The 22,189-nt window shown below is 41.4% G+C and overlaps 1 protein-coding gene across 1 annotated transcript in view; it reads right to left on the bottom strand.

Annotated features, from left to right (window-relative positions):
- The window catches only part of Ank3 (ankyrin 3), a 368,541-nt gene that overhangs the window by 9,872 nt on the left and 336,480 nt on the right, over nt 1–22,189 (bottom strand). The window contains exons 39-47 of the mRNA XM_023706118.1: nt 21,881–22,012; nt 20,899–21,042; nt 17,174–17,264; nt 13,775–14,153; nt 11,697–11,747; nt 9,853–9,939; nt 3,711–3,794; nt 3,523–3,579; nt 1,866–1,941 (exon numbers count right to left, since the gene is read on the bottom strand). Coding sequence (XP_023561886.1) covers nt 1,873–1,941; nt 3,523–3,579; nt 3,711–3,794; nt 9,853–9,939; nt 11,697–11,747; nt 13,775–14,153; nt 17,174–17,264; nt 20,899–21,042; nt 21,881–22,012 — 1,094 coding nt within the window. The 3' untranslated portion in view covers nt 1,866–1,872. The remainder of the gene's footprint in view (nt 1–1,865; nt 1,942–3,522; nt 3,580–3,710; nt 3,795–9,852; nt 9,940–11,696; nt 11,748–13,774; nt 14,154–17,173; nt 17,265–20,898; nt 21,043–21,880; nt 22,013–22,189) is intronic.

The following is a 22,189-nucleotide window of genomic DNA, read 5'->3' on the forward strand; positions in this document are numbered from 1 at the left end:
TTTTTTTTTGGTGGTACTGGGGATTGAACTCAGGACCTTGTGCTTGCCAGGCAAGTACTTATTCCATTGAGGTATCTCCCCAGCCCTTGACTCTTCTTAAGTCACTGATACAGCTCAGATCTCAGATGGTATCCCTGACCTGGGGGAGATAACTCAGTAGAATAAGCGCCTGCCTGGCAAGCGCTGGTCCTGAGTTCAATCCCTGGTACTGAAAAAAAAAAAAAAAAAAAAGGATCAGATGGTCTCCCTGGGAGTGGGACTGTGGAAGGGTGTGCTCTTGTCTCCACCTCTCTGCTCCCTTGCTGCCTGAGACCTAGCCGGCCACAGACTTACACGGTGACCCCACATCAGTCTTCTCATTGAAGCCCTGAGTGCTGTGCAGTTTGTCTCAGTGCCAGGAGAAGCTAAATTACTTCGCAGCTCCTTGTCTTAGCCTTCCAGATAGAGTACCAGGAGGCTGGGCACGGAAGAACAGCAGGCACCTGAGAGTAGGGACTAGAATCTGTTTATTTGCTGTTATTTTAACCATGGCACTCAGAGGATATGGGTGGGAGGTCTTAAAGAAATGGCAAATGTTATATATAACCTCCAAAGAGCCTCTCTAGTTGTTGGCATATAGCAATAATGCCATGTAATATTTAGAAAAAACTTAAAGAAGATGTGGTCTGTAAAGAAAAGTTCAGACAAATGTAAACACATCTCACTTGGTAAATATTTAACTTAGGAAAATAAACAGTAGGCTGTTAAGCTCTTATGATTTCACTTTGATCTCTACAAATATAGCAATATACAGGGTTTTACTCTTTTAATTTGGACGTGGCAACTGTTATATTTTAAAAGGAAGATACATCCTCAGGTGCCAGTCTGCTGAAATGGCAAAGGCTGGTCAGTCCAGTTCGCGTGCATCGGGAAGAACTGGGTGGGCGCCAAGCGGCCTCCCTGCTGGCCTGCACACGGCCACGGCACTTCACAGCGAGCTCTCTGAGGAGACTCAAAACCACACCCTTTACAGTTGCTTTTGCAAACACTGACATTGAGACTCCTGCTTGCTTTGCAGGGAGAACTTTAGGGCTGTGAACTAGAATCAAGTTTTAGTGTGTGCATGTTTACATTATATATGCTATATATACTATATGGTGATAAAGATACACAGTCAATGCTTAATTAAAGAAATTATTACAGTAGGACACACTGCCATCACCCTGTCTCACAAGACTGGCCTCCCCTCCATCACACCCATCCCACTGTTCTCCCACTTCCTGAGAATGTTCTGGAAGTCTCTTCTCATGTCTCTAGGAGGTGCAACCTGAACAATGCTAAGCGCTGCTGCCACGCCCAGGCCCAGAGACGCAGGCCTGCGAACGCCCCTGTGCCTGGCCTCATCCACCTAGTCACTGGACCCGGCTGGTGCTGTGCGCTGGCAGGCTCTTTCCAGGGCCACGGTGACTTCTGTAAGGTAAATGTTCTGAGCTGATCCTGCACATCCGGGGCAGCCAGGCCTGTGCGGCTGCGCGCACTTATGAGGGAAGACTTTGGGAAGTGCTCCCCAAGTGGCAGAGCAGTGGAGCAAACGGGTTCAAAGTGAGGGGGCGCCTTTGAGGAAGACCAGTGACAAACTGTGTCTATTACTATAATTAAAAATCATATCATCCTACTTTTGATTTCATGATAAAGACTATATATGCGCACACACAGGCATAAAGACTGTATGCACAGGCATATGTGTGCATCTATAAACATAAAAAGAACAACTTTTTTATATTTTTCAAGGTGGAATTTAGTGAACAAGAGGAAAGGCAACATCTGAACGACTTGTTCAGAAGTTTCACGGGAACTGAGGCCTCACGCTTCACGCCTTGACTGACCGTTCCGTTATGCGTGGCTCTTCTTTTCCACATGCCGGATTTCCTTCTTCGGCTTCATCTTGTAAGCTTCTCCCTGCTTTCAAAGGAATATGCACATTAAGATTTCATGGCGGAAGACTTTCAAAGTGGTTCCCACTCTGGTCCCAGGAGCTGCGTTAGGAGAGCTGGAACCTTTCCGTGTGCTTCTGTCATTTCACACCCGGAAGTACATGCAGGCTATTTGGCTTAACTCCCGGGCCTAGTGTCACCAAGGCAAAAACTCCCAGGCCTAGTGTCACCCCACTGCCAGAATGAACACAGTGTAACCGGATTTCACACCAGTTCCATAGGTTAGTGGTTAAAGAAGCAGCAGCCTATCCATTTCTTGTAGTTGCCTAGAAGAAATCATCACCAAACTTCACAAGGCACTCAAATCCCAATCTAAAAGAAAATTAATGAACCCTAAAATATTTTAAGCCAGCAGCAGAACGATTGTAATGAAACAAGTTGTTTTTAGTAAAGCACTAATGAAGAACTATATACCATGGCAATACTGTTACCGGAGGGACTGTTTGCATTCTTCTACTTTTATGAAATTGCCAACACTGTCCTCTTATACCTGAGCCACAGCGGTATCAACTGCCAGCAAGCTCGCTCTGCTAAGCTCCAGGAGCACAGTTCTGAGAGTAAGGCTGTCTTGCAACACTGAGGTTTTACTTTATTACTTATCAAAGAAAACACAAGTAGCCCTCTTTAGTCTTCTGAGCTAGTCCTGAGGAACTGTCAATTCATTCTTTCCCTCTAAAAGAAGTCTACTGAAGGGCGGGGGAGATAGCGCAGTAGTATAAGCGCTTGCCTGGCAAGCGCAGGGTCCTAAGCTCAATCCCCAGCACTGAAAAAAAGAAAATGCTTTAAGGGCCTGGGGAAATGGCTCAGTAGAATAAGTGCTTCCCTGGCACTTATCCTGAGTTCAACCCCTGGTTCTACCAAAAATAAAATAAAATAAAATAAGTCTACTGAAGTTTCTAGTTTTAAATAGGAGAGGGCAAAAAGACCTGGGAAACAGAACTGAAAAAGAAGTAGATGTTTTCTTGAGAGGTGGAGATTTGTTGGAAGGAATTACACAGTTTGGGGAGGACTCTGGTTCTGTAACTGGCCCGGTAGAGAGAGGCAGCCTCAAAGAGGAGAGCCTGCTCGGTGAGATGCAACACAGATTTCCCTATAGGGTATGACAGAAAGGGCAGTGCATAGATCAGACGCAAACACTGTGAACTGTGAGTTCTGTCACCCTACTGCTCAAATCCTATCCTTTAGATTGCCCTCTATTGTGTCCTAGGCAGACACAGACCACTGGCCAAGCCCTGGACGGGATGTGGGCAGCCCCGAGGGATCTAGTGGTGGTCAAAGTTTTATCTTCTTTCTTTCTCAAGAGAAAGGGCCCACACTGTCCCCATAAAGGAATTTATCTCTGGAGAGCTCCGAACACAGTGAGCACTGCGTACAGTGTCACTAAGGAGTGTTAGGGAGAAGTCTTTCTTTCCCGCTGATCAAATGCCAAAGTCAAAAGCAGCAAAGGCGTCAAGCTGCCACACTGCAGACGCCAGCCCGCTAGCAGCGCTTTTAGGGCGCAGTCAAAGCTCTAATCCCCCACTTTCTCCTGGCAGCCCCTCTCCATTACCACTTCATCCCGTCTCCTCTCTTGCGGGATAATTCGCCTTATTACTTTCCGAGTGATCTGGAAGAAGCAATAGTGAAAAGGAGAGATTTTTCTGTTTCCCGGGGTGGCACTGTGGCACAAAAGCAGCAATGTTTTTAAGGCAAGAAACTTAAATTCCAAGAGAAGCATGAGATCTCAATGATGGTTACTTTTCTGGTGATGAGGTTTCCTTCTTCATCAGTAAACTGCTCTTCTGTGACAGATTCACCGGGGATGTTTTTTGCTTCCTCTCCCTAAAGGGCGCGGCACAGAGGTTAGCAATGTACCAGACGAAGGGGACACAGCCACAGCACTGCAAACACCACACACATGCTCTGCAATTCTAAAAAAGCAGCAGTGAGTTCTACGTGCTGCTCCAGAGTGAGAGCAAAAGGCAGACCTCACGGATGGCTAGGGGCAGTCAGCAGTCTTCAAGCACTAAACTGCAAGCGCGTGGAAGAACGGCAGTCAGCAACCAATTCCAAGAAGAAAGATTTGCAAAAGGTCACTAGAATACAGATACGCACAGGTAAACCAAAAGGCTTCATTTGTTGGAAAGAAACATTTCAGCCAATGATTGAGCTCTGACCCTGAAAAAGGGGTCTCTTTCTTAGTTCCACTTCTAGGGATCTTGTGAATTGAACTTTGTCAGTTGAACTAAGACCCTACCTCAGTGGGAGTATGCTATGTATCATCTTTGTTTAAAAATTTGCTTACTGGGGCCAGGGAGATGGTTCAGTAGAATAAGCGCTTCCTTGGCAAGTGCAAAGGCCTGAGCTCAATCCCCGGTTTCCAAAAAAAAAAAAAAAAAAAAATTTGCTTACTAAGAGTAAGTAAACATTTTTGGAATGATTATGAAAAATGTCAGGGCCTAAAGCAATCTTACTTTTTTATTTTTGCCCAAGCTTTTTGTAGGACTCCCGTGAGAATAACTGTCTCATGAAGAATGTAGGTTAAGAGTCCTATCACAAAGGGAAAGAGTCTGAGGTGATAACCACCTCCACTGCCGTAGGCCAAAGTGTGTGTGTGTGTGTGTGTGTGTGTGTGTGTAGGGGAGAGGAGGACAAAAGCAGTACTGAAGGAACTTAAAATCGTATCTTTTAGTAACTGCTCTTTGATTTAGAAGTAGAAACTGTCAAAGTGTAGTGAGCTAAATAAGTTCTCAATTTCCTGCTCATGAGGAGTTTGGTGGATTGAGAAGTCTCCTTAGCACCTCTTCATCTGCTTTATGGCTTATAAGAGAAACCCTTCCGAGAGCAAAAATCAGGGCTGTGCTACAACATTACCTTCTTCACTAACGTTCAACTGGCCATCTGTGCTGCTTATATTTTTTAAGGGAACAAGGAAAAGTATCTTAAATGTGGACTTGTACTTGAGGGGCCCAGTGACCGGATGGTCAGGCTTGTTGAAAAGGTGAGAAGGATAGTTCAGCACCCTGACAGGAACAATTTTTTGGGGAAAAACAGCAGATTCAATCATAGCCACATTTCTACTTTTCAGTGTCACTGGCAGGGAAAGGGTGGTGGCCTGGATGGTCCTGTCAGGGTGCTCAATGCTGACAAGACTGTGTGCCTGCCAACCAGGAGAAAGCAAGTCCTGGCTTAAAGCAATGGAGAAAAGAATGAAAATTAACTTGCTTTTCTAACAAAGTTCTGTTTTCATTATTTACTTTTTAAACAATTTGACTCTGGATCCTTAGCGTCCAGGCACACAGATCACAGCCGCAGGCAGGGCACAAGCCTCACCTGCCCTCACTGTGGCGCAGGCGGAAAGAAGCGTGTCCTGCGCTCCAGGTACCTGCTCCTTAATCTCACAAGAAGCATGTCCTGCGCTCCAGGTACCCGCTCCTTAATCTCACTTAGCTTTAGTGACCATGACTGTCTAATGTACTAAAGTCAAGTGCTTTGGGAGACTGTTACTTCTGTTTCCTATGGCTGGTTTCATATACTTAGAGAATAATTTTTTAAAGTTTTAATTTTCTAGAAAATAAAGACCTAAGGACAGCAAAAGCAGCAATAAAATGTCATAAAAATTTTTGCTAGGGGCCGGGAAGATGGCTTAGTAGAACAGTGCTTCCCTGGCAAGCACAAGGGCCTGAGTTCAATCCCAGGTTCTGAAAAAAAGAAGCTAGTTTAAATGTGAATCAGTAAAATATTTTTGAGCTAATTTTTTTTTTTTTTTTTTGTGGAACCAGGGATTGAACTCAGCCCTTACGCTTACCAGGGAAGCGCTTATTCTACTGAGCTATCTCCCCGGTCCTAGAGCTAATTCTTACAAACAGCCAGCTCTGAGTGGTACGCAACTATAGGATCTCGGGGGAATGCAGCAAAACAGAGCCCTGTTGAGCATGTCATGAATGAATCCTTTTTTTTTCCGGTAGTGGGGATTGAACTCAGGCCCTTGCACTTGCCAGGGAAGCGCTTATTCCTCTGAGCCATCTCCCTGGCCCCTTTAGTAACTATTTTAGACAAACGCTGCCACAAGTTGCAAGTGGAAATGACAACATGCATGTGTTTACATGTCATTTGTCTTTATACCCCTGATAGAAGCATTGCATGTCATAATTTTTACTTCCTTTCCTAGAGTTACTTTTTAAATATATTTTTAGGGAAGGGTCTGCAGGGTGTTCTGGGTCTCACTCCTAGATCGGACTGGTAGTGATCCTCCCGTTTATAGCCTCCCAAGAGCTGGGATTACAGGCACATGCCACCACACCCAGTTTCAATTGCCATTTTAGCACACCTGGGGGGCAGGGCCGGCACGGCAGGCTCGTGGATCAAACCCCCATCCCCTGTGCCTACTTGCAGGTGCTTTAATCCACTGAGCTATTTGGCCGGCCCTTTTCCTAGAGTTTTTAAAAATAAATTAAATAACAGTATGAAATAGACCAATTTGCTTTGATGTACATTACATGATAAGACCTGGATATTCCAAAACTAGGATAGATGTATTTTGCAAAAAGCAAATTTTGGGCCACAGATATAGCTCAGTGCCTGCCTGGCAAGTTCAAGGATCTGAGTTCAATTCTGGGTACCCCCTAAAAGAAAATTTTCTAGTATCATTTATAGTATAATTATCGTTATAGTTTAGCAAACCCTATTGCATGAGTGTGTTGTGTGTGTGCACAATACACACTGACGTATGAATGCAAGAACAGTTTGCAAATAATGCTTATTTCTGGGAAGTGGAATGGGTAGGCAGAACTTCTGAACTGCTTAATCTGAGGAAAATACACATCTATTCTCTGATTAAAATATGTTGAAAATTGAAAAAAAAATGTAGTTGTGCTATATTGTGAAAATCAACCACTGAGAACTTACTACACTTCACGGTAGTTTGTCCGTGAGTTGGTTTAAAGTTTTTATTTTAGCATTCAATAAATTTGCTAAGCAGTGTAAGCAAGCTTACAAAACTGCTTAACAGTTTAAACTGACTCTAAGCATTTGAAACTACTACTACATTTGTGATATTATCAAATTATCTAGAAATAAGTGATTATGCTGATAAACTTTAGAAGTCCCATAATGAATGGAAGAATTTGACCAGACTCATTCCATAATGATTTGAAACCATTAAGTGTAAAAAAGAATTACAACTCCATTAAAATGAGTGGATTCACATAAAAGTAAAGATAAACATCATCAAATCATACTTTCATCCCATTTATCGTACAAGTTGCTAAGACTTGTAGCCATGGATTTCTGACCATGTGAGACACTTCCCAGACAAAGCGAGCTCTGGAAGGGACGGACAACCCCAAAAGAGAGGGATTAACATGACAGACAGTGTAACTATGGGCTCAGCCCAGGGTTAGATTAGCATGGGTGCCGCAGGTCAGATTCCCAGCATTCCGACCCCATCAAATAGCTTCTAGTAATGACAGCCTAATACCACTATTATCTTTGCCAGTGGAAAGGTCTGAGTGGACAAATCCTTGACTTAATCTCATAAAAAATGCTCCTTCTATTTGTTCTGGAAGAGAAATACAGCATGGAGGGAAGAGTACTTCATTCGAGTGGTTCTGACCCAGAACCATTCTTGCCCAACTGTGTGATTTTGAGCAAATTAATTCATCTAGTTTTGTCAACTAGGAAAACAAATAATTTTAGTCTGGGTGGTCCCTCTAGGGCCTGACATTGTCATTTTATGTTGCTGAAACAGATGATTTCCATGTCCTATTTATTGTGTTATTATTACGGGCCTTTAGCTCTTTGTACTTTAGAAAGATAGCAACATACGGAATAAAGAGAAATGCAATAGAAGTGTGATTCTCCAAGTGTTCCTGGAACCTCAGTGGGAAAGTATTAACCAGGGGGAGCCTATATATGTGGAGCTTACGCTTTCTTTGTTAGACCTGTATCTTCCGAGATAACTATAGTGATTCTCTAGCCAGTTATAAAACTCTTTCTCTGGTGATTCCATTCATGAGATTCCTCTAAAATTACACCAACTTCAAGTAGTAGGGATTTGGGGGAGGGGATAGGACTCTGCTTTGTGAAGCCCACAGCACCACAGTACATTTGTTTTAGACTTGTGCCCTTAATAAATTGATGTGTCATCCATTATTAATCAGGTTCTCATTCTAATAAAATTACTTATAAGTTAGTTTGCAGATGCATTTCTAGAGCGCTAGGAAGTCAAAAGGAAGAATTCTCATGGGCTGGGAGCACGGGGGTGGGGTGGGGCAGATGCTGCTGCTGCTGCTGCTGCTGCTGCTGTTTTGTCTTTTGAGAAATGCATCTTTCCTCCCTGCTTTCAAGATAGCTGTTCTTCCCTCTTTCTCTTTCATGACTGTTTTCTTCTTTTATGGGAAAGTCTGTTCTGTATGGGACAGCTGTATAAAGGAGATGGGGAGGCTGTGGAGGCGCAGGAGTAAGTCATACACAAAGCATAAAATCAAGTTGGAAAACAGCCTCTCTGCTGTGGCTTTTCTAGACTTTTCCCTTTAAATTACCATTCCTTGAAGATACGTATGGTGAGACCAGCAAATGTGAGCAAAAGGTATGCTATACACGCACCTGTGTCTAGAAAACCTGACTCCAACAGGACTCCCCTTTCTGCCCGGAGAACACACGATGGGCGACTGGTTAGAAGGATTTCGTAGACAGCAGGTGGAATACTCGCAAATGCGCTAGACAGCCATCAGTGATTTGTTTGCCTGTGCAGGATTTCTGAAGTGATTCATGCATTTTTTCCCGAGAGTTCCCCATGAGCTCACAGTTAACTGGGGGAAAGCTCAAAATTTAGATGAGGACTTAGTTTTTCATGGTTTCTAGTCTTACAACCACTTCGTCAGCGCAGGCCTGACAACTCCTCCTCTTCTCTCTACTGCTCCTCCTCAAGAGCACAACAGCTGGATTCAGAGGTGTTTGGTATCAAATCGAGCCTCTCTCTGGGGTCTCCTGCATTCCAGGACTGGGAAAACTTGATAAATAGTCTTCAATAGATATTTCTCTTCCTTTCTCTCCACAACTGGCAACCAAGGAGCTTTAAGTGCAGTGGAAAAATAGCCACCTAGTTCTTTGTATGCAATTATTCTGACATCAAGAGAGCTTCCTTTAAAAATAGAGAGTGAAGACAAGCAGGAGATGGCAAGAGCGTTGTGGTGGATTTTGCCATCCATCAGGTCAGTGCTTCAAGAGGCCTTGGTGGAGAAAAATGTCATGATTTATAGTGTTCTCAATTTTGCTATGCTGGGGTGGAATTAAATGTTTCATTTCTAGCAAAAATTGCTTCCTATACTTAGGAATATAACTTAATGTTTTTGTGCAAGTTCTCATAGTTAAAAACCTACTTAAGTTTTGCTACATTTGCATTATGTCACCTATACTTGTGCCAAGCCATGGCCTAAAAATTTCAACCAGGAGTTAATAATGAAGAATTGATTTTTCCTGTAAATCTTATGGCAGTAGGGATTTGGGACAAGTGGAAAGCTTTTATTTCTTTTGTTCTTCTTCAGCTTACTTCATACTTCATTAGTCCTTGAGGTTTGGGTTGAACACTGAATTTTATGTGATCTACTCTCCCATCTAGACAGAAGTTTTGTTCAAGCATATCACATTTTCCAAGAAAAGCCAGATGCAAATGCTAAGAATTATCAGATACAGTTATAACTGCCACATGTCAAACAGGCCTACATCAAACACACACTACCATGCGACACAATTTTCCTTTCAGTTGTTGCTTTTATAAGCTTTCAAGTATGCAAAGAAAGAGAGCCACTGAGGTATCAAGCATGCTGGAGTTTTAAGATCACATCAAAGGAGTTTCTAATATTTTGCGATGTCCCGCAGCGGTCCGGCTACAGGGTACCTTTATAATCAAACGCCGGCGAACAACTCGGGTAGTGACTCTCCGTTCCTCCTCTGAGCTTGAATCATTCTCACTGTCTTTCAAGTCCTGATAAATGCATTTTTAGTATAATTTTACCATCACATTTTAACATAAAAGACATTCTGAGAAGAAAAATCAAGCAAGAATGATATTTGCTGGTTTTTTTCCACCACTAAGGAATGTCATCATATATGTTACTGAAATCTTAAAATTTAAGTGGAATAAAGCTTTTATTTTCGATGAGCTGGGGATTGAAGTCATCCCTGTGCGTCCTTGGCAAGTGCTCTATCACTGAGCTATATTCCCAGCCCCTAATTTTTGAGCAGCATTCAAACTACTCTGTATGTGCAGATAAATTTCAATGTAATTTATTACAATTTATTAAAAAATAAGTATAGAACATTTTTGGCTTCTGAAACAAAATGCTATTTGTTTGTAGAAGTATTCATATTTCTTTTATAATAGTTTTGTATTTATATTCATTTGACTTAGAGCTATAATAACCTTGTGCTTTGGGTCATATTTTGCTTTATCTACAAAAAGAGGTATGTTTCTGATGTTTATAAAAATTTGGTTAAATGTGATAATTTCATCCAAAGCTTTTTGGAAATTTACATCAGCATAATTTAGTACATGTATCTGTATCACAAAATTCTTATTAATAAATGGGCAGTAAGAATTTAGATTAAGGTAAGATGTGAGATTATAAAATATATAAAATAGCACACTTTATAGAAAATAACATGGTACAGATAAGAATCTAGTAAATGTACAAAATACTACTTTTTAGGAGATAAGGATAAGAAACAGGAAAACAACCAGCTGGCAAATACTATGTAATTCTAAAGGAAAAACAACTATTTAATGGCCATAGTAAAGCATATTTACTGAATGATTTTATTTTTAAACTGTAGTGGTGCAATTTTGGTAGTTACTTGAAATCTAGTTGCCCTGAAGATGAGTGTTACAGTTAACAACCATCAGAAAAATGAATGATAATATTTGTTAAATTAGTGAACAAAGTGCAAGGTGTAGGTGTTAGATAATACCTTTTATGAAATGCTAGTTCAGTAAATAACGAACTAGGTCATTCTTTTCACCAAAGGTGAATGTAAGTATTTTAAGATGTTTGAGTAATAGCAAACTTGACTCTATAAGAAATTTTATTTGAACAAAATATCCTACTGAATAAGATGGCTTCAAAATGAAGTAACAGCCAGTATTTTTGCAAGAAATAAGAACTTAAAACTAAGTTTTCTATTCTAGTTTAAAAGTTTTCCAAAAAAGGACAGTAAATTTGGGAGATGTTGAAGGATCTAAAAACTACATTATAAGAGGAGAGGTCTCGTGGTTCCAAAAGAGCAGAAATGGAATTCCCACTCAAGAAAGAAAATACAGCTTTCTAATGGGTTGGATGAGGCAAAGGGAAAGGGGAATCTGAATGATCCATACATAGAATCTTAAATTGGGAAAAGGTTTTCACTGGGTAGATTGAAAAAGCCAAAGAATATATGTAATGCAAACCCAACAACATAGATGTCAATTAGATAGCAGTCCCATCAAACACCCTGAGACCAGCCCCTGACATAAGGAAAAAGTGACTGTTGGGCTGACGTCTCAGAGCCCACTGTTGCTCTGGAGTCTGCTAGCCTTACGGTGCAAAGTACAGAGAACACAGCGGCACGGTCTGAGGATCGGGTTCCTTTAAGGCAACTCTCTAGGCAGGGGTGGTACACAGAGAAACTTTAGGAGAGCAAATGGGATATTCGCAGTGTTCCTACATGAGCTCTTGCATGAAGAGGTGAAAAATAGCAGAATTTTACCTTGTAGCAGCAGGCCGTCATCCGTGTGAGAGCAGCACCCGGACTTTTGACCTGATTTTTTAGGGGATAAAAAGGGGGCTGTTTTCTGAGGTCGTACATCAGATAACCTACTGGGTTGCTACTAGAACAGTAGAGCGCAAGAGACACAATCTGAACATGTCGGGATTCCTTGTGAGTTCAGACTTATATTTCCCAGAGGCTTAAACTCCACATAGATTGTAAAGATCACATACTAGCAGGACTGGTAACCAATATGAAAGGGAGGGGCTCTATTTTTTTTTTTTTTTTTGGTGGTATCAGGGATTGAACTCAGGACCTTGTGCTTGCCGGGCAAGAACTTATTCCACTGAGCTATCTCCTTGGCCCCCTTAGGGACTCCTTTATAAGAAATGTTGCAGGTGCTTTCTAATAGTAATTACTTTCCATTACTAATGAATTAAGCTGAGTTTCCACTCAGAGTTAAGCTCTTCACTGTCAACCTCTGCACGCCAGAGCCAGTGCGTATGCCACGGACACTGGCAGCAGTGCTTATTCATACTGTGTGACGGCCATTTCCAGAATATCTATGTTAGTATAAACAGACTTTCACCCAATAAATCTTTACAGATGAAATATCACCACGCCACTATCTCCTATATCTTGTGAGCTTGCCTTACAAGGGAACAGTCTATCCAAATTCATTCTGCTAAATATACTAAGAATCAAGTAACAGACAACAATCAGTGTTTAAAATCACACTTGTCATGAAGGAAGTCAAAGGCCTGAGAAAGACTCCAACAAAAATGCTCAGGAGCAAAACAGAGAAAGAACCCAATGTTCGATTATTGGTTGCGGTAATCATTTGCTTTACTGACCTCCTAAAATAATCTCCAGCTCATTTGATCAGCACCTGCACTAAATCTCAAAACAAACATCAATGGAAAAAACAGATCACAGCTTGACTTCCTCTTACTTTCCCTTCTAGTCAGCAGTACAATAGGCAAAAGGCAAAGACAGGCTGTAGTTAGTTGCTAAGTGTGAGTCTTCTTCTGCTATAAGCTTTACAGGCGATCTGAAGAGAACTGTCTGTGTCTCAGGGAGGACTCCTGTGCAGCTGTCCCAACGACACGTAATTCTCAGCCTGTGTCTGTGGCATAGTTGACAAAGGACGCAAAACTTGAGAGTAGGAAAAGTAGGGAAAGTATAGCAAATGCAGCCCGTCTTTGGTTTCTTATACCCATCTCTGAGTCATAGTTTCAGCTTAAAATATTTCAATATCTAAAAAGAAAAATGCACTAGAGGATGTCACAAAAACATATCAACACAAATTGCAAACAATTCTGCCACAGTGAAGCTTTTGAACTGCCAGAAAGAAATCTTAATTATCAGCAGATATAAAGACAGTACAGCTAACTTCAAATTTGACAGCAGTCAACCCACCGCATTTTCAACTTGGTGATTTTTGTCTCTCCAATTTTAAAAATACTTTCAGATAATACATCTTATACAATAAGAATCTTAGATAGGTCAAATTCTATATATACCCACACTCACTAGCTTGAACCACTGGTGGCATGGGCCTGGCTGTCCCGTACGATGCAACTGTACTGCTTGTACAGTGGCACAAGTCATCCAATGGGACCAACATGCATGTACCAGGGGTTGAAGCCACCCAGCAGTAAGCATATGAATTATGGCCTCTTGTGACTGTGTTAAATTATGCTGAGAAAACAGAAAGGGACAAAATTACTCTCCACTAAGAAAGATGATTAGGTTTGGAGGTAGGAAATGGAAATTCCAGACAAAATTAATGTTGGACTTCGCAGTAGTTCCTTAAATGTCTCTATAGTTCTTTACCCTCCTGAAAATGCCTACAGAGATGCCACTTTCTTTTTCTACCTTGGCAAGGAAGGTATGATTAAATGGCCTGTGTTTTCCTGAGCACGTTCTTTACCCTCACCATTCCTACCACAATGTCACCCATTTGTAATTTAGACATAGCAAAGAATCGTGAGTCTGGTAGTACAGGTACAACCAAAGGAAGGGGAAGCATCAGAGCCACGCATTTCAGGGAGCCTGGTGGTGACATGACGACGTACCTTTGGCTCTGACCCACTGGAACCCTCCTCTTCGTGAAGGTTAAACCGTGGCTTGCCGTCAGCAGCAGAAGTCCTGCTCATCTTTTTCATGCTGACAGGCACGCAGGGTTTAGGCTCTGCTGTGACAAGCTTGCTGGTTTCTTCCAGAGATTTCTGATACGCTGCTAGTGGCGATGGTGGCTCCTCCAGACGGCCAGGTCCGTGTGTTTTTGGTTTCGGAGTTTCCTTAGCACTCTGCCTTCCTGCGTCACTCTGGGGTTCTGGAAAGTGAGATTTCGCCTTTGTTTCGGGAGTGGCTTCGGCATGGCTGCCATTTGCTTCAAATTTTCCAGCTTCTCCTTTGAGATATGAGGTAATAGAATCTCTACACTGCTCGGGGCTGGAAGAAATAAAATAGACGAATTATGATGGGAACACACGGCTCAGAACCCCTCAAGTTCTGAGGTGTGAGGAGGTTTCCCTGGGTTCCAGGCACCCCAAACCCCATTCTAGCTGACTGTGTAGCCTTTTTCAAAGAATTGTACCTCTAACAGCCACTTAAGTGCTATATCTTGGAAGGTATTCATGTGCAAATTATAGTTCCAGCCCCACCAATCTAAAAGGGGAGGATACTGCAAAACATTGTGGTATCATTCATGCAAATAAACAAATAAAATATCTCCTAACAACACAGTGAATTGCTGAAACTCTGGCAGTCCTAAGGACCTCTAATTTCGGTTCTGCATGTGTTTTCAGGTAGGAATCCAGTTTTCACACTTTTCTAATCATAGTGCTTCTACCCAAATCCTATCTCTTCTGACTCCTGACTTCTGCGGACGTCCCTGGTGAGCAGATGCTGGTGCAGCCCTGAGTCTCCACTTATTTTGAAGAGTGCTTTCATTAGCTATTAAAAATATTTTTTTTAATGGATTTCTGGGGCTGGAGTTTTAGTGGCATAGTACCTGCCTGGCAAGCATGAGGTCCTGAGTTTGATTCCCAGTACAAAAGAACCCAAAAATGGATTTCTAATTTTTTTCTATTGTTTCAGTATATTTAGTTTGTAGCTTATATATTACTTTTAGTGTTTTTGCTTATACCTTGTTGAAAGTAACATATAGTACAGTGATACTACTTATAAAAATATACAGTAACATATACTATACACTGTACTTGTGCCTGCTCTTTTAAATCAAGTTTTTATGATCTGAGCACATTAATGTTAAGCGGCTAGCAACAGTATATTCTATTCTGTGTGTGTGTGTGAAGACAAACTTAATGTACTGTGAAAATGGTGTAAGATCCGTACCTCTATGAGCTCTAATTTTGTTCCCCAGCCCACACTGTTTGCCTGACTCCCCGTACCCGTGCTTATACCAGCAGCAAAGTTACTGTCATTTTCCTGCTTTTGTGCAGTAAAATGACTAAGTTTTTCTTCTCTATAACTTATTGGTAGAACCTCTATGAAATAATGGATTCTAGCCAGTTTAGTAATAATAATGAACACCTTTCCTATATTTTAATTTACTTCTTGATAAGCAACTATATATAACATAACCACATTTTTTTTTTTTTCTGGGATTTGTCTGTATTAATTTGTTCCTGTCTCAGGCTTAATCCCAGCACTCCGAGGAGGTTGGGGCAGAAGGACCACTACAAGTTCCAAGCCAGCCTGGACTGCAATAATGAAACACTGTTTCAAAAAACAATTGTTTTACTTTGTCTGTCTGTCTGTCTGTCTGTCTGTCTCTCTCTCTCTCTCTCTCTCTCCCTCCCTCCCTCCCTCCCTCCCTCCCCCCCTCCTTTCATGTGGCCTAGGCTGGCCTTGAACTTGTGTTGCTCCTCCTCCCTCAGCCTTCCAAGTGGTGGAAATGCAGGCACCACCCCTACCATGCCTGGTGACCTTTTGTTTCTGCTGTTGTTGTTTGAGACAGAGTATTGCTCTGTGTCTGAGAAGGATTGTTTTTGGCTGGTTTAGACTGCTTTAAGGATGGGGCTGGTACAGCCGTGGAGGTGGGAATCGAACTGTGGTCCTCCGCGCCTGAGTTTGTGCACGCGTGGGCTTTAAACAACTGAGCTGACCGGCAAGCTGCTCACGACATCTTAACATAAACATCAAGGTTAGTATTATTCGTCTTTTCTATTTCTCTTTACTAAGCTATATATAGAATATGCCTTCGTTTTTCAAAAGGACTTTTTAAACTTCTTTTTGCAAATTTTATAGTCTCTCTTTGTGAATTTTTGTGGGCAAGAGGCTTACCAGAAATAGGAACATATTACGTATGATTATGAAATAGTATCAGCCCTCTCGCCTGCAATGTAAGCGTACCCCTGGCTGCCCCCACCCAAAAGCCGTGGCAGTCTGGCGTGCGGGCGTGGAAACGCGATGGCCACTGTCACCCAGAGATCACTACTCCCACAAGGCCTCCCGGAGGGAGTTTACCCGCTTTCTTTGTGATGTCTGTTCTTGTCTGGGCGAAGTGGCAGTGGAGATACGATTGAAGTGACGTTGTTAGAGCTTAGAAACTTACCTCAATTTGCTAAGTATCTACCTAACAGTGGTAAGATTTGAGCTAACGCCTGGGGGCCTGCTGACGGGCCTTCTGAGAGCTCGCTAATGTAACAACGAACCAGGCTCACCTGAAGGGAATTCTCTTGGTAGAAACGGCTTGGCAAACATATCTCATGACATTTTAAAAGGAATGAGATACAGAAAAGTAGGAAGGCATGTACAATGTTTTTCTCAGTATGGTAGGAGGACAGACAGATGCCTTTTCTTTTGGCTTGTCCGTATTTTATACACGAAAATACTTCTTAAAAAATATAGAAGACAGCAGTCCATCAAAACCTTTTCCCTCCCTTTTTGGTCCACTCACTTTTCTCAGTAGCACTTCCAGCAACCTGGAAGGACAGCTCTTCTTACATTACGGTGTTATACTGATTATTTTCAATCTTTGTTTCAAAATTTTGTATAGTGAGCACACTTGTTTATAGGTGAAAACAAGAGATGTTTTAGGGGCACAAGAATATGATACATAATAAATTAGAAAAAAATAGTCTTCTAAAGCTGAAAAAATACAAATGTTTGGCTTAGCTTCCTAACTCAGGTTTTCAAAATTATATTTGAATTTAAATTCACCTTTCTCTTTCCAGAGTAGCGCAATGAACCTCCTTTCAAAGCAGGTATTATCCAAAAGCTAGGCTGGGAATTTCAGAAAGACTCCCGCTTGAAAGTATCTGCTTAAAACAGAGCATTTTGGGGCTGGGGAGATGGCTCGGTAGAATAAGCGCTTCCCCTGCCGGCAAGCGCAAGGATCTGAATTCAATCCCCGGTTCCAAAAGACAAAACAAAACAAAACACAACAACAAAGCATTTTAAACAGATAATCAGCGCTTCCCTTTCCCCCTTTGTGGGAGCCATACCTGTCTCCCAGCCGGTCCAGCAGCGCGCCAGTCAGCCTTCGAGCTTGCGCGGGCGAGTCTGTGTTTCCACTGGACGTCTCGTTCTGCCAACCTGCAATTGAAGACATTTCCAGTTCCGCTTGCTGAACACGTTTAAAAACAGCCTGTACTCTGTCATCTCCTGAGACTCTACTCCTTCTTCAAGTTGAATGTCCTCAAATAGAGACTGGCATTTTGCTTCCATCGTCTCCTCATCAGGACCAGAGCTGCCTTTCCCCTGCTGCTTAGCGCCCAGGCTTACTGGTCTAGTCTGTGTCAAGGGCTCGGCTGCTCTCACAGCCTTTGGGGCCCCAGCCCCACTTCCGAGGTATTGAGGATACTCACTCAGGCATACATCCTCCAACTGGCTCTCATCTACTTCCACTGCTTCAGGCATTTCTGATAAAGGCACTGAGTCTTCCATTTTGCTGTCTTCTAAGGAAGTGTCTTCTGCAGTTACAACTGGAGGTCCATCTGCTGAGTGCACTACATTGCCCTGGGAAGGCGCTAGCCCGTCACTCAGTCTACTAGGGGTCCTAAGGGGAGACTCTATGCTAGAGAGATCACTAAAGTAATCATCTTGCTGCAAGGGGGTGGGTGGTGTGTAGTGCAACCCTGTGGGGGTCTCCAGCTCCACTTGAAGGGGAGGATAACCTATGGAAGACAGTACATTTGGACTGACTGGAATGAATTAGAACACATCAAACAAAAACACATGGAATGACTAAAAGTATATCAGGTATGAAAATGCATGATGAATTATAGAATATGTTGATAAAATTTATTGGTTTAGTTCAGTTAAGTGAAGTACAATGAAATAAAAAGCCAAGTGCGAAGTCCAATAAAACAGAAATGCTAATGAAGATATCAACTGCTTATCAATTTTGGTACTTTCCATACGGTTAACTTAAATATGCAGACTAATGTAATTCAATATAAAATTAGTTGTCATTATTTAAGACATTTATTTCATGGCCAATTATCATTCTAATTTTAGCATGCAAGATTCATACTGTGGTAGACTGAATACAGCGAGCCACAAAAAAAACCCCAAACAATTTTGCAATCAATCACCTATAACTTATTTTAGAAACAGCACTTATGAGCAATACAATACAACTTTAATTCTTGTTTTGTAAGAAATTTACAGGAAAGCTATATGAACTTAAGTCTTTAGAAAGAAATGCCATTAGATTTTTAGAGCAGTAGCACTGGGTAGAAATCTGAAAAGATGTTAGGAAAAGGATTTTAAAAGTAGACAAAGTAGAAAAGAGTCCATGTAAAGTTTCCAGGTGTCGGAATATGACAGAGATGAAGGTTGTGGTACGTGTGGAGGTCTTGGTGAAGTTGGTGGGATCCACTTAGAAACACGAACCAAATAAAGAGAAGAAATGATACACAGTGGAGACAGGAGGAGGAAACCATTTGCAAAGCGCACTCTGAATATTACTGACAATGCTGTGGAACGTGGGAAGGACGGAGCTAACCCCTTGTTTTAAGCATTGCCTGTGTGAACTACAGACATATTTTTCTACCTCAGCAGAGAGAAAAGTCAACAGTGGTCTGGTCATGGTGAGGAAAGGAAGTTTTGTAGAAATTCAACGAAGAGGAGAGGTGGGGAGAGATTTGGAAAAAGCAGCACTGCACATTTGCTGAGCTACTAGGCTAGACACACTGAAGACTCAGTCTTCCATTCAGCCAAGGTAAATGCCCATTAGCTGTGGTTAGGATTCAGATGGCTGCAGGTAAGTGAACATGTCCAGTTATGGACCTTATCAACTAGAATCCTGTGGGAAAACCCGCTAAGATAACCTGAGATTGAGAATGTGTGTAAGTGAAACCCCTGAATTTACCTATGTAGTTTTAGAATAAGAAATAGAAAATACTAAGATACAGCAACAACAAGCCTACATGAACTTCCTTTAATGATACTCTGATTTTAGAATGTTAAATGAAGCTTTCGAGAAAGTTGCTTCTGTGTTTAGTGATCTCTTTAATTAGAGCTACTTTTCATAGTTTCTTTTCCTCCATAAAGAACATTAGAAGAATAATGTCAGTCATATAGTCTGCTATATTATGTCTACTTATGTAGTACAGAAAGCACTTGGTTATTAATACCTGGCCTCACCTATAAGGCTAGTCTTTTTTTTTTTTTTTTTTGTATTTTAGGGAAGGGTCTACAGGGTGTTCAGGGTTTCACTACTAGATCAGACTCTTAGTAGTCTGCCTGTTTACAGCCTCCCAAGAGCTGGGATTACAGGCATGTACCACGTCCATTCTCAATTGCTGCCTCAGTGCACCCCGGGGGCAGAGCCAGTATGGCAGGCCTGGCGATTGAACCCCAGGTCCCTACGCCTGCTCGCAGGCACTTTCATCTGCTGAGCTATTTGGCCAGCCCTAAGACATAGTCTTGATGACAGCTTTTCTTCCAAGGTTGTATTGTATTTCTAAACTTTAGAAAAACATCCACGTTTATTATTTATTGTATATGTATTATATGCATAACAGGTATACTTTAAATTTTCCATTCACTTTAACTTTAGTAAGCAGAAATTTTCTAACATTTTGAAATCTTTTCTCATATAACATTCGCAGCATTAGAAGTGAATGCTTCCTTTTATTACTTTTCCAGTTTAAAAAAGGAAACAAATGAAGCCAGGCAAGTAGTGTATGCCTGTAGTCCCAGCCTTGATGAGGCTGAGGCAGGAAGCGCACAAACTCAAGGCCCTCTGAACTACACAGGGGACTCCAGGCTAGCCTTGGCTGAGCTAAATGGCAGGAATCTGTCTTGAAGGAAAAAAAAAAATCAGTTTTTTTTAAAACTTGGAATAGTAGAAAAGCAGCCCTGCCTTCTCTCTTGGCTTTCACACCATCAACATTTTCTACTCAAAGTTCATTGTAGGAATAAATCCTCATGCGTAGAAGATAAGGCTGTCTAGAAAAAGAGTGTAAGGTATTTATTATGCTATTTTTAATACTTCGATGAAAAAGCCCCAATTTACATTAGGGAAGATACTATTATATAAATTCAGCAAATGTGAGTGAATTATGCTGTTAGTGAGATTTATACTCATTGTATTTGAAAGTATGCTGCCCGTTATCTATACTAGCTGAGGTAGGCTTCTCCCAAATAATAAGTGACAGCATATGAATTAATAAAAATGTTTAATATCTAAAACACTTTGCCAAAGTGTTTAAAGTTTAGTAACTAAAACAAAGTAGACATTTCCTTAAATATTTGGTCCCAGTACAGTAACTCAGTCTTTTACCTAAGAGTGCGCCTACTTTTCACTTGGATCTGACCCACTGCTTTGCTTATTTGGCAGAGCTGCGTTCCCCATGTGGTTTCACATAAGTGAAAGATCACTAGCTGTTTAGTAAATATAGAAACTGAAAGTGACAAAAGCAATGCATTTTCTAGATAGTCAACTTCCATTTGGTCATGGAAAATATCAGAAATCCCAATCCTTCCCAATAGTTAATGTTTATGTATCTCATTATTTGCATTGTATATTCCAGAGGCATTTACCAGGCTTGCTTTGATGTCAGAGTGCTTATATGCACACTCTGCCAGACAAAATGCTGTGAAAATGAGAAATTAAGTCAAGCAAATCCCAATTTAGTTGATTTTCAGTGATTGCCTTGTCCAACTGCACTTTCCAATTTTATCAAATGATTAAATAAATATGAACACTAAATTCAATTACCATCAACAGGGTCATGGAAAACATTGTTTTCATCTGCAAAACTCCTGGTGCCTGAAATATTTCCATAATCAAATATTGGTCCTTCTAGCAGAGTCACTATATCTATCCGATTAATTTTTGTCAAGACCGAAGTTAAGGCATCAGCTGAAAAGGAGAGAAAAAGGATTGAAACCAAGTGAAATTATTTTCTTGTCAGCCCAACACCCACACAGAGGCCTGGCTGGCAGCCCGCTCGGCACAGCCCCTCACCCCGGCTCTGAGCGCCTGCTGCTGCAGGCAGGGTAGGGCCTTAACCACTCTGCACAGCTGTGTGGGAGGAAGGCAGCCGACGGGGTTCATTCCACGCCAGCAGAGCAGACAGGCACTAAAATAGCTGGGCTCCTTTTCTAAGGGAATCGAATGTAACTTCAAAACAGTTCCCTCCCTTTTTCAGAGGATCAAAATAGGTCACTCTTCTATGATGCATTTTAATGTGTTACTAAGGTCAGGTTGACCCAGGCAAATCCACAATAACTCATACCACGTCCCACAGCTTAGAACCGGTCCCAACCCCAGTCTATCAGCAAATTCTCCACAGCTGCGGGGCCAGGTGAATCCCACTGCTAGATCCCTAGCGGATCTTGTCCTCTTTTCTGCCCCTCTGCTAGGACACAGCAGTGTTTCTGATGACCATCCTGTGACATAACAACTGGAATTAGTTTTCCATTTTTGATGGTCAGAGAGAATGGAGGACAAAATGAAAAATATTCCTTGCTGGTTATGTTCCAAAAGGCTTCTTAAAAGCAGATCTTTAGAATGTTAGCACCCAGTTAAGAAATATAGCTTCAAAGTTTGCTAACTCCTCAATTCTCTTGGTTTAATTTCCTATGTTGTATTTAAAAGTTCTGGAATGTAGAACATTTACATGAACCTAACAGTAGGCTTATCTAAAATATTTGGCATATGCAGCTTTGAAAGTTAAAATAATATAATTTTAGCATACTTGTCGCATTTTTCCCGTCTCTGGTAACCCATTTTTTTAATAACATGAAGCTTTGAGAAATTAAGGAATTGGGATTTTCCACGCGTATTTGATTGATTTCATCCACTGAAAAATTCAGTTCCCTTGCCAATTCTGTGAAAAGAAAGAGAGTTACTAAGATTGCATATTCTAGTTTTACTACACACACTTTATAAAAGTAATGTTCAACTGCTACAGGGAAAAACAAAAGGAATTTTATTTTAAAAAAGCTCATTATCGCTGTGGGCCTTAATTTTCAGAGCTGATTTCATAAGAAACTAATGATTGTCC

This window comes from Octodon degus, unplaced genomic scaffold, assembly GCF_000260255.1.
Source record: "Octodon degus isolate 3935 unplaced genomic scaffold, OctDeg1.0 scaffold00240, whole genome shotgun sequence".
Classification (NCBI taxonomy): domain Eukaryota; kingdom Metazoa; phylum Chordata; class Mammalia; order Rodentia; family Octodontidae; genus Octodon; species Octodon degus.